This window comes from Emydura macquarii, unplaced genomic scaffold (genome assembly GCF_026122565.2).
Source record: "Emydura macquarii macquarii isolate MOO-44397 ecotype Brisbane River unplaced genomic scaffold, CSIRO-AGI_Emac_v2 contig_1230, whole genome shotgun sequence".
NCBI lineage: Eukaryota > Metazoa > Chordata > Testudines > Chelidae > Emydura > Emydura macquarii.
In genome coordinates this window covers 2,660,256-2,671,074 of record NW_027131367.1, presented here as the reverse complement: position 1 = coordinate 2,671,074, position 10,819 = coordinate 2,660,256, and the positions used below count along the sequence as shown (strand labels likewise).

Here is a 10,819-nt window from a genome sequence, read left to right as displayed (position 1 = left end):
CCTCGGGGCTGACGCTGCAGACCTCTTGCCCTGGTGCTGTGAGCAGCTTCCCTGCGCAGCTCACCCCAGCCCAGCTGAGGGCTGGGCTGCTAATGGTGATGGCAGTGGGCTGCTGGAGGAGGGATGCCCCATGTGCCTGTGCCATGCTGGCACCATGGGCCCTAGGGGAGCTGGGCCCGCTGGCAGCCACCCGCCCCGGAGGTGCTTGGGGGAAGAGGATACTGTGGGGTGTGGGTCGCCTCGACCCAGCGCTGAGGAAACCCTGCTGCATCAGCCAGGGCTACTGGGGCAGCGCAGGCCTGGTCCCTTGAGGGGTTTGTCCAGTGGGTCAAACCTGTTCCTGTGCTGCTGGCTCCGCTGTTCTCTGGGGTGTGGAGCTGCGCCCATGGCTGGGCCGGACTCCTGGGTTCTCTTCCTGGCTCTGGGAGGGGTGCAGATCTAGGGATGGGTGGGGGGCTTAGATGTCAGGACTCCTGGCTTCTATTCCTGGCCATGCCCATGCCCGGCTGCCCCTCACCTTCCCTGTCAGTCCGGAGCTCCTGGACCCTCGGGGGGCTGGCCTGCAGTGCGCCCAGCCTCCACTAGAGGGCGGCACAGCCCTGTCCAGCACCTAGCACCCCCGCGCTAGCTTGTTAACGTCGTCGCGCCCCGACTCAGTGCTGGTGGCCTAGGCGGCTGCTGCAGTGAATCTAGCAGGGCTGCTCTGAGCTTCCTGGCAGGGGCGGGGACAGATCCAGATTCTCCTGCTCCCCAGGCACTGCTCCTGCCTGCTGAGCTACAGGAGAATCTCCCTCGGCTGGCAGCAGTACAGGGGCTATGAGACAGAGCTGAGCAGTTCCCGGCCCCCAGCAGAAGGCCGTGGGGCTAGATGCACCTGGGCAGCCTGGCTCAGTCAGACCCCGTGTCCCAGAGGAGAGCAGCAGGGCCAAGGGGCAGCTGATCCTCTCCTGCCATGGGGCGCTGCCTTTCAGGGGACCCCTGGCAGCCAGGGCCTGAGGCCCTTGTTCCACAGAGGAGGGAGCCGCACCAGGCTCGGCCCTGCTGCTCCGGGCACAGGGAGGAAGAGAGCACAGGGCCGCTGTGGGGCATCCCTGCCCTTCCTCAGTGTCAACACCCGGCAACCACCTCTGCTCCTCCGGGGATCCCCCCTGGGGCCTCTCATACCCCCAGGGCACAGAGCACCCAGCAGCTGGGCCCCCTCCCAGGGCAAGGGGCTCAGGGGTTGGGGGTCAGGCCTCCCGGGGTCTGTTCTGACCCGGCCCAGCCCTTCTCCCACAGGCAATACGTAGTTTGGCCCGACCGGCAGGCGAGGTGAAGGGGCGCCCAGGGCTGGGATGGGGGCTGTGGGTCAGGCTTGAGGGGCACTGGCAGAGCTGCTGCCCCCTCGGCTATCCCAGCACTGGGCTCCCCACACACAGCTCTGCCAGTGCCTCTCAGTCCCGACCCCCCGCCCTGGCCGCGTCCTGGCATGTGTGCGGGGGGAGGGCAGGAGGCAGAGTCCCACCCAACTCGCTTCACTGGTGACCTGTGGGAAGTGGCTGTGGAGGCAGAAGCACTGACTCCGGGGCACCGGGGGCCCTGCCCTTGCCCTGTATGGGCCCCTCCATCCTGTACTCCCCACACATCCTCTTCCTCCCTCCTGCTCCAGGCCCACTCCCCTCCTGGGTCAGAATGTGAAGCTGGGCCTGGCTGCCCCAGGGGAAGGGGAGGGGGGGTTTCCCCTCCGGCCCTGTCTGGCTTCCGCCTTCTGTTTCCACATGTCTCCGTCCATTATACCGGCCAGCTGCTGGGATGGGGCGGGGGGGGCTCCAGCCTCCAGGCACGGGCTTGGTGCGCCATCGCTGCCCTCCGTCCCCTCTGCCCGGGTGGCAGCTCAGGGCCCCTCGTGCCTGATGTAGGGTTGGGAGCAGTGGGATGCAGGTGTTCGGGGGCAGCCCGTGGCTGGGCTGGCGGGGGGAGCTCAGGGCCCCCTCCCAGCTCCCCGGCACCAGAACGAAGCTGCGGTTCACAGCGGGCGCCAGGCTGAGCAAGGCGCAGGCCAGGAGATGCTCTGGCCGGGAAGGGTCAGGACGGGACCCCTCCTGCCTGATCCTGGCGCCCGTGGCCTTCCCCAGCGTGGCAGGGCACCACGTGGGGCACCATAGCCCGGCACCTGGGCTGCACATCACCAGAGGCATCCCCGTGCTGCCCTGGCTGGAGCCTGCTCCTGCTGACACCAGGGGAAAGCCAGCAGGGTGCCACATGCAGCCTGGGATGGAGCCGTTCTTGGCCCCGGGCTGGGAGTGCAGGCGGCCCTGGTTGCGGGTGGGGCGGATTCGCCCACAGCAGCAGGATGCGCCTGGTACAGCTCCCGGCGCCCCCTCTGCATAGCTGGGATTCCTCGGGCGGGGCTAACTGGGCCTTGCCCACATGCCACGGCAGAGCTGCCCCCGGGGCACCGCTGCAGCGCCAGGGAGACGCCAGCTGCCTGCACCCAGGGGCTGGGGCCGTTCCACGCCCGGGCTCTGCTCTCCCGCTGCAGGACGTTTGCTCCAGGTCCCTGCCCCAGGCCACGGGCCGCCCCAGGGCATCGCCTGGGGAACTGACAGGAGGGATGCAGCGTCAGGCCCCTGTCCACTCCACAACCCCCGCCCTCCAGCCCCCCCACCCTTTCCCCCATCCTCCCCCTCCTCGCAGCCTCCTCCCCCAGCCTCCAGGCAGGGCTGGCCAATGTGCTCTAGGGAAGCAGAATCAGCTGCTCAGGGCCTGGGGGAGCAGGGGCCGGGGAGGGGGCCGGGAGCAGGGGGGCACGGGAGGCCGAGCAGGGGAGGGAGGGCTCCTGGCAGGGAGGGGCTGAGAGAGGGGCAGGCAGCTCCATTGCCAGCTCACCATCCCTTCCCAAACCCCCAGCCCGGCGGTGCTATGTGGGGCCCGGGGCCAGGGGCCTGCCGGGATGCTGCTGGAGCAGAAAGACGAGCGCCCGTCCCCGGCGTGCAACTCAACCGGATTTTAATGAGCTCAGCGAGGAGGGCCGGGGAATGCGGGGGAGGCACACGGGCGGCACTAACCGGGTTCCGGAGGGCGTCAGCATATCCCTGCCTGCACCCTGCCCTCGCCTGCCAGCCCGGCGCCTGGCCCACCCACCCCCAGCATGGCTGCCCAGGGAGCCCCAGCGTGCATCAGTCCTTGGTCCCAGAGCAGGTGAGCGGCCCGAAGGGTGGCTGTAATCGCCCCCGCGGGCCACACTCCAGCCTGCCTCCCCCCGGCCCTGCGTGCCGAGCCGGCTTAGCTACGGGTTAGCGGGGCGGGGGGCTCAGTACTCCCAGAGCGTGGCGCGGTGGAGGGAGTCGGCGTCGGCACGCAGGGTGCCGGCCGGGTCCCCGCGCAGGTATTTGCCGTTCTTCCCGCGGATGGCCACGCGGCCGCGCTCCCGGAACTCAAAGAAGAAATCCTCGGACGTCTCGCCGTCGCTGCAGACGGCGCCGGAGCCGGCGACGTACCAGAACTTGCCGCCCAGCCCTGTGGAGAGAGCGGAGGGGGCGGATGAGGGCAGGGCCCCACCAGGGCCCCTCCCCGGCCCAGTCCAGCCCAGTCCAGCACTCACCCCGGATGTGGTAGGCCCCGTCGCTGAAGAGCAGCTGGAAGACGTCGTAGGCGGCGCGGTTGGCGTCCAGCAGGTTGGAGCCGCGGTGGCAGCACACGAAGCCGTGGTCGCCCCGCAGCACCAGGATGGGCCGGTTGATCAGCTTGAGCACGAACTCCTCGTCTTCCCCTGGGGAGCGCAGCAGGGCGGTGGGCGGCAGCTCGTGGGGCAGCCCTGCCCAGCGGTGCCCCAGCAAGTGAGGTGGGCACAGTCACCCCCTCTGCGGGGGCCTGGGCATCAGGCCTCCCCCTGCTCGCCTCAGTAGCCCTGCCGGGGGGATGGCACCATCCGCTGGGGGAGCAGCGCCTGGAGCTGACTGGCACGGGGCAGGGGTCATGTCTTCAAACGCCATCTCCCCTGCCATCCCCCAGAAACCCGGTCTCCTGCTACCCCACGGCCGGGGCCGGACTTACCAACGGACTCGCTCACCGCGGCCAGCTGCCCATTCTTCTTGGCGCAGATGTACTTGCTGTTGCTGGCCTTGAGGGCCACCCGCCGGCCACGCCACTCGATGTCAAACATGGTGCTGGCAGCCCTGGGGGCAAGCGAGACAGCCCGCATCAGAGAAGGGTTCTGGCCGGCTGGGGCAGGGGGCCCCTCCGCACGGGGGACCTGCAGCCGCTGACCTGCCTTGGTGCTCGGTGCCTGGCAGGCCCAGCAGACTGGCCCAAGCAGGTGCCAGCCAGGAGATGCCAGCGCCTGCCCCCAGCACAGTGTCCCAGCGGCCAGAGAGACCCAGTGAGTTTTGCACCCCAATTCCAGCTCCCCTGCCACTCAGCCCCCCTAGGGCCGGCCCAAAGCCTGATTTTCCCCTTGTCCTGCTGCCCCCCTTCTCCCCAATGCCCTGGCTGCTGGCACAGGGCCCTTGCTGTGGTTCCAGGACCTGGGCCTGTGGCCGAGGGTGCGCGGGGAGCAAGCGGGAGGACGCTCATACTCACGCGCTGGCAGCAGTGACCTGGATGCCCCCGTGGGACACCAGGGTCCAGGAGCTGCCCGCGTTGGAGTGGAAGATGCACTTCTTGGTCTCTCTGTCAATTTGCATCTGGAAGGTCTCGTGGGTCAGCTCCTCGTCCTGGTTGGCCGAGACGTTGACACCTGCAGGGAACAAGGCGGCTGTGTGGCACGGGGTGAGGCTGGCCTGTGGGCAGGGAGGGCTCCCAGTCCCTGATGGGCGCTCAGGGCCAGCAAACCCAGGGCTGGGATTTAGGGGCACCACCAGAGCTGGGGGGAGAAGCCCCCAGCTGGGCTCGGTGGGGCAGCCGGTCGGATTCATGAAGAATGTGGCTTTTTGTCCCATCCCCTGCCGGGTTGGGGGCTGCCCGTTTATCCCGCTGCTCCGGGGGCCTGGCCCCTTTTCGCCTGGCTCAGTCTGGCGTGGCGGGGCCGGTCAGGCCAGAGGGGCACTGGGCAGCACCCACGGCACCCCTGCATAGCAACCGCCAGGAGCAGTGCCGCCAGCCAGCTGCTGCCAGGGTTCGCAGCCAGGCGAGCACAGCATGAGTGACCGTGCAGGCCCTGCAGCCCTAATTGCCTTTGTCACAAACCCTGCTCGCCCCCCCCCATCAGCGCTGACCCCCCCGCCCAGCAAATCCTCCCAAACAATCGCTCTAATTGGGCTCGTTAACCTGATTGCTGTTGTTTCCATCTGCTTAGCCCGTCAGAAACGCAACCCCCCCTATTTATAACTCAGCCAGCAGCGTCACCCCCACATAAGCCGCTAGGGACGCGCGCAGCCGCGCTGTGAGCTCGCCGGCTGCGTGGGGCAGCCCCCCACCCCTCGCTGTCCCGAACCACGGACACGCCACGGAGCGCCCATCGGAGCCAGCGCCCCTGCCCCGGAGAGCGCCGAGGCGCCGGCTCAGCCGGCCACGGCCAGGGTGTGTGTGTGTGTGTGCTGTTCCCACGGGGAGACGCGGCTCGTAGTGCGCACAGGGGCTAGCCGCTGGGGCCCGGGGCGCGCTGGGGTCCGTTTCTAGGGGTGAGGCCAGGACGCAGAGCACCGGCTGCTCCGCCCGGAGCAATCGCTGCGCCCCTCACCAGAGCCAGCAGTTTGGCGGGGTGCCCGGAAGCACCTGCTTTCCGTCCCAGGCCCGACGGCACCGCCGGGCCGTGCAGCGCGGCTGGCAGGAGGGGGCCGCGGCTCTTTGACAGGGGCACTGCCTCCCCCCCCCGGTGCCCTCCTCTCAGCCCCCCATGCCAGCTGTCGCAGGGGCCGGGGGTGCCCTGTGGTGCGTGCGCCATGGGCCCCTCCTGTGGGGAGCAGAGTGCCCCAGGCGCCTCCGGCGGCTCCGAGCCCTGGCGCTGGGACGCGGCGCTGGAAGGGCCGTGCTAGGCCACGCCAGCCCTGGGGAAGTGGGCGCACCGGCCACGCGCCCCGGGGGCTGCACACAGCCCCCTTGGGTCCCCCCATGGGAGAGCTGGGCCATGGGGCAGGGCTCCGGCCAGCTCCCCGTGGGAGCAGCCAGCCCCTCTGGGCCACCTGGGCCATGGCGTGCAATGCTGTCAGGTGGGATGCGCAGCCCAGACACCCGGGTGTGCACCCCCCGCCCCCGTACCCATGTGCACACAGCCCCCTTTGCACACACACGCGCGCACGCTCGCCGCACACCCCTGAGGCCTTGTTGCACGCGGGGCCGGGTTGCTATGGCAATGGAGCAGCGAGCGACGCGCCGCGGCCACCTGTTCCCGGCATCGCTCCCATATGGCCCCGGCTGAGTCACCGGGGGGGGGGGAAGGGGAGGCTCTGGGGTGCCCCCCCTCCCCCCAGGGCTCCTTCGCTGGAGTCCCCTGGCAAGGCGGATGGGGCTGGAGGGGCAGCCCCCCAGTTGGGCATGGCCGCCCACTGTGGGTGATTCCCCTCCTCCGAGCGCCCTTGTGCGGCACGTCCCCCAGCCGGGCCCCACACCCTGCCCCTACCCTGTCCCATGTCCCGGACACACACGCTCTGAGCCCCTCCGCCCGGCCCCACGGAAGGCCCTGCTCCCCACTGGCAGGGAAAAGGGGGGGCCGATGCTCAGCTCCACCCCCCATTGCTGCGGGGCCGGCCGCAGGAGGCCAGGCTGGGGTCAGTCCCAGTCAGGCGCCCCAAAGGCCCCTAACGCCATCCCGCCGCGATAGCCCAGTGGGGGGGGTGTTAGCCCAGAGACCCCAGGAGTCCTCTTCCCCCCCACACGAGTCCCTCCGCATCCAGCGCAGGAGCCAGGGCGGGAGCCAGCGCCACATGTCCTGGGAACGGGAGCTGCCCCAGGACCCTCTCTCGCTTCAGGGCGGGGGGACAGCCTCTGGGATCTCAGAGCCACCCGGCCCCGGGAGCTGCTGGGCCCAGCCTGAGAGGCCTCAGTGAGCCCCAGGGGCAGCTGGTTTGTTATTGTAGGGTTGCACACCAGCCTGGGGGCTGTGCAGGCTGGTTTGTTATTGTAGGGCTGCTTTAGCACTGGGCTGCGCACCCTGGGTTGCTTTTCCAGGGGCGCGGCTGGAATTGTTTCTGATTTGCTAGCTTCCTAACCAAGACACATTTGCTTCCAGGAGCCATCTCCTGGGCTGCGCTGCACGCGCGGTGCCAATGGATCCAGCGCAGCCTCGCCTCCTTTCCAGCTCCCCCTCGAGAGAGAAGCCCCAGCTGGGTTTGGCCACGAAGTGCCCGTCTGCAGGACCTTGGGCGGCACAGCGGCGAAAGGTCTGCGGTGGCCTCCAGCCAGCGCCAGCTTAGGTGAGCTCAACCCACGTTCACGCCGGGCAGCCGGCACCGCGGGCAGGGCCACGGGGGCTCCAGCTCCGCACGGCAAGCAGGGCCGTCCCAGCAGGGCAGGGAGGGGGGAAAGGAACGACTTGGGGGATGTGATCTCCAGCACACCCCGCTGCCATGCCCCTGAAAACCACGCTTTGCACCAGGCCACGTGAGTGAGGGGGTCAGGGCCTGGCTCTGCCGCCTGATGGAAAACCGGGCTGGAGAGAGACCGCGAGCGGAGGTGGACTCTGGGCCAGGCAGGAGGGTCACTGCTGGGATCCTGACAGGCAGCGCTGGGGGTTGTACACGCCCTGCGGGCCCGCCCGTGCTCCTGGCTGGGCCGGAGCGTGGAGGGAGGGATTGGCTGGAGGGCGTGATGGGTGCCAGGCCAAAGGACCGGCTGGGAAGAGAAGGGACGCCACATTGCACAGGTGCGGGCGGGAGGCCCAGCAAGCAAAGACAGTGCGGGCGCCGGTGCCACGGTTCACCCGCCCCCCGTGGGCAGAAGGCAGCCGGAGCCAGAGCGTGCAGCTGGACAAAGGGCAAGTGTCAGACCCCCTCCCCCACGGGCATAGTTTGATCTTTATATTGGGGGGCAGCTCCAGTCTGGCCGACAGGGTCGGGCATGGGGGGGGGGGGCAAATTCCATGCCTACCTGAGGCTTGCAGTCCCCATAGCTCCCCCAAACTACACCCATGCCCCCCCAAACCATGCCCCCAGAGAGGCTACCTGGGAATCTGATCCCTGGGGGGGGAGCTGCGGTGTGGCAGGAATGAGGAGAGGCCACCAGTCTGAGGGCATCTGACAGCCGGAGCCCCCTTTGGAGTGGGGCATGATGCCCCCCCCAACTCCCTTATCCCAGCGAGGGAGCCTGGGAAGGACTGGGGAATGCACTGGGACCCACTTTAAATGCCAGCGTGGACGGGAGGAGGGTGGGAACAGGGACTGAGGGGGGGATGGAGCCAGGAGAGCCTTGACCAGGCAGCCCCAGAGCTGCACGACTGCCCCCTGCCAATGCACAAGGCCAGAGGAGCAAGGGGTCCCCAGTGGGTCCCTCCAGGCCAGGCAGGGCAGCGCCCCCGGGAGTGGCATCCCCTGGTTCTAGCCGCTAAGGTGCATGGGGGCAGGGGCGCCCTCTCCCCCCCCATAGACACCAGAAAGCACACTGCTGGTGACCCCACCCCCCCAGGGAGAGCTCCCGTAGGAAGAGAGCAAAGGGGAGGCCACGTACCTTGGCGGATGGAGACGTATCGGCCATTGGACGCCTTGAAAACCACTTGCGGGTGACTCTCCTCCAGATCAAAGAGTTCGTCCTTGCCCGGCTTGGAGCTTCTCCCTGCTTTCAGGGTGCCCGTGGGCCCCAGGGGCGCCAGGTACTTCCCATCGCAGTCCTTGAAGGCCAGCTTTCCGGCCTTGAACTCCAGTGTGTAGCCCGTGCGCGGACCCGGCTCCTCCACCAGGGCCCCGTCGTTGCGCAGGTAGCGGTTGTCGCAGGCCCGCAGGCAGTACTTCTGGTTCTGGAAGGTGAGGGTGATGAGGGCGTCCACGCCCCAGGGGATGTTGCTGTCGGCGGAGAGCTCGTCCTCCAGGGCGCTCAGGTGCGCGTACCGTCTCCGGCTGACGCTCAGCAGGTTGGCCTGGGGGTGGATGGCCAGGTGGACAGTCCACAGCTCGACCTCGGTGACGGCCTGAGCGAAGCAGGACAGCCTGTCTTCCGCGCCCCCGAAGAAGCGCTTGTAGGGCTCCGACTGCAGCGCCCAGCGCCCGTCCGACTGGGCGACGATGGTGAAGCGCCCGTCTCTGCCCGGCGTCTCGGCTTCACACGCCATCTTCCCATCTTGGTCCGAGGCCAGGTACCTGCCCAGGTGGCTTCTCAGGAAGACCACGGAGCTGTCGCCCTCGTCCTGCTCCAGGGTCCATATCTGCTTCCTCTTCAGGCTGGGTGCCGAGGCATTCACCTTGTAGCCAAAGCTCTCGGCCGTCAGGTAGCGGTTCTGGCAGTTGATCAAGCCGAACTGGATCTTCAAGACCTGATGGATCCCATTGGTTGGCATCTTCTGTCTGAGGGGCTCGTCCCCGGGCACTGGGGCGCGAGGCGCGGGTTCCCCAGCCTTTCTTGACTCGCTCAGACGCTCCGGGCAGGCGCCGCTCACAGCCGGCCCCAGCGAGATCTGGATTAAAGCAAAGTAACCTGGTGAGTCAGTCCACGCCGCACTGGTCCCCCTCCGCCTGGCGCAGCCTCGCTTGCCTTCATGTAATCTGCAGCCTGTAATGCCAATCTCTTTTGGACGGCTGTCCCCCCTGCACGGCCGCTCAGGCCGACCTCTCCCGCTCCGGCATGCCACGGGGTGCGGATCAGGAAATGGGCAGGCTTAGGGGAGACGCTGCAGCCTTGGTTAATTAGGCCCAGCTAGGATTACAAACTCGCCCAGATTTCAATGGGCTCTGAGCCCTTGGTAACCAATAGTGGGGCTTTCACGTAAGTCACAAAGCGAGGGGGTTGAGGCGTGAGACAATGAGCCTTTGATGGAGCCTCTTCTCCGGCATTCAGCTCCGCTGCGCTGGCCTCCCCAGGCCGTTCTCCGTTCCACTCAGGCTGGCGCGGGCGCTGGGGCTGGCGTCTGCGTCCCTGGCCCCCTCGGCGCCCCGGGAGCTCTTTCCCTTGCGGCGGGTTCTGCCTCCTTCCTTCCCGCCACGGACTCTCTGGTGGAAAACTTGGGCCGCAACCCGATCCGCCCCCCACCGGGGCCGCGTAACCTTCCCGTGGGCACCCGGCTAGGGTTACGCGCGTCTCTGATTCGGCAGGAGGTCACCTCCAGCCGCACGCTGCCTCCTTGGCCCAGCCGCTAAGCGCCTTAGCAATTAGCCAGGGCTTTTTATCAGTTTAAAGCTTTTATCCCTCTTTGGGCCTCTGGCCTCCATCTGTCCTGCAGCCCCCGCTGCTCCAAATCCTGCCCCAGCCCGGGCAGCCCTATGGAAGGAGCCGGCTGCGTGACGAGCACGATGGCTTTCCCGGGCGGGGGAAGAGCCCCACAAAGAGCTGCGCTTGGTTAAATGCAGATGGAACCCCTGGGAGACAGTCACACCCAGCCTGGAGCCCACATTTCATGCCAGCCTGTGCCCCCTGCTCATCGGGCTCAGAAACCTATTCCCATGTCCCAGCCAGGGTGGCAGGAGTCTCTGGGCTAACGGGGCTGAGAGCCACCAATCCTGCCCTAAAGCCCCCTGCCCTCCCATGTGTGCTGCCAGTCACAACAATCTGTGACGTGTCCAGCCGTCCCTGCAAACTCATCTCACTTGTGACCTCAGCTGAGCTGAGCCCACTGGGATGAGAACAGCTATTGTATGCACCCCTTATGTGCTGGCCAGGCTCTCTGCCCTCGGCCTGGGGGTATGGTGGAGAAGATGCAATGAGAGGGATCTGGAATAAATGCAGGGGGAGACAGACAACAGGGGGGCCGAGCCCCACG

At 67.9% G+C, this 10,819-nt stretch overlaps 1 protein-coding gene across 1 annotated transcript; it reads right to left on the bottom strand.

Moving 5' to 3' along the window:
* Positions 1-2,779: 2,779 nt before the first annotated feature.
* On the bottom strand, positions 2,780-9,468 carry FSCN2 (fascin actin-bundling protein 2, retinal). The gene is made up of 5 exons (XM_067547798.1): positions 8,581-9,468; positions 4,561-4,717; positions 4,036-4,157; positions 3,584-3,751; positions 2,780-3,498 (listed from the first exon to the last, which is right to left on the bottom strand). The coding sequence occupies exons 1-5, from the start codon at positions 9,401-9,403 to the stop codon at positions 3,293-3,295; spliced, it is 1,476 nt and encodes a 491-aa protein (XP_067403899.1). The 5' UTR covers positions 9,404-9,468; the 3' UTR covers positions 2,780-3,292.
* Positions 9,469-10,819: the final 1,351 nt, after the last annotated feature.

Coding starts and splice junctions, on each gene's coding strand:
- FSCN2 (XM_067547798.1), bottom strand. CDS start 9,403: ATGCCAACCAATGGGATCCATCAGGTCTTGAAGATCCAGTTCGGCTTG. Junction 4,718..8,580: donor ATACGTCTCCATCCGCCAAG/GTACGTGGCCTC, acceptor TGTTCCCTGCAG/GTGTCAACGTCTCGGCCAAC. Junction 3,499..3,583: donor CGGGGCCTACCACATCCGGG/GTGAGTGCTGGA, acceptor CTCTCTCCACAG/GGCTGGGCGGCAAGTTCTGG.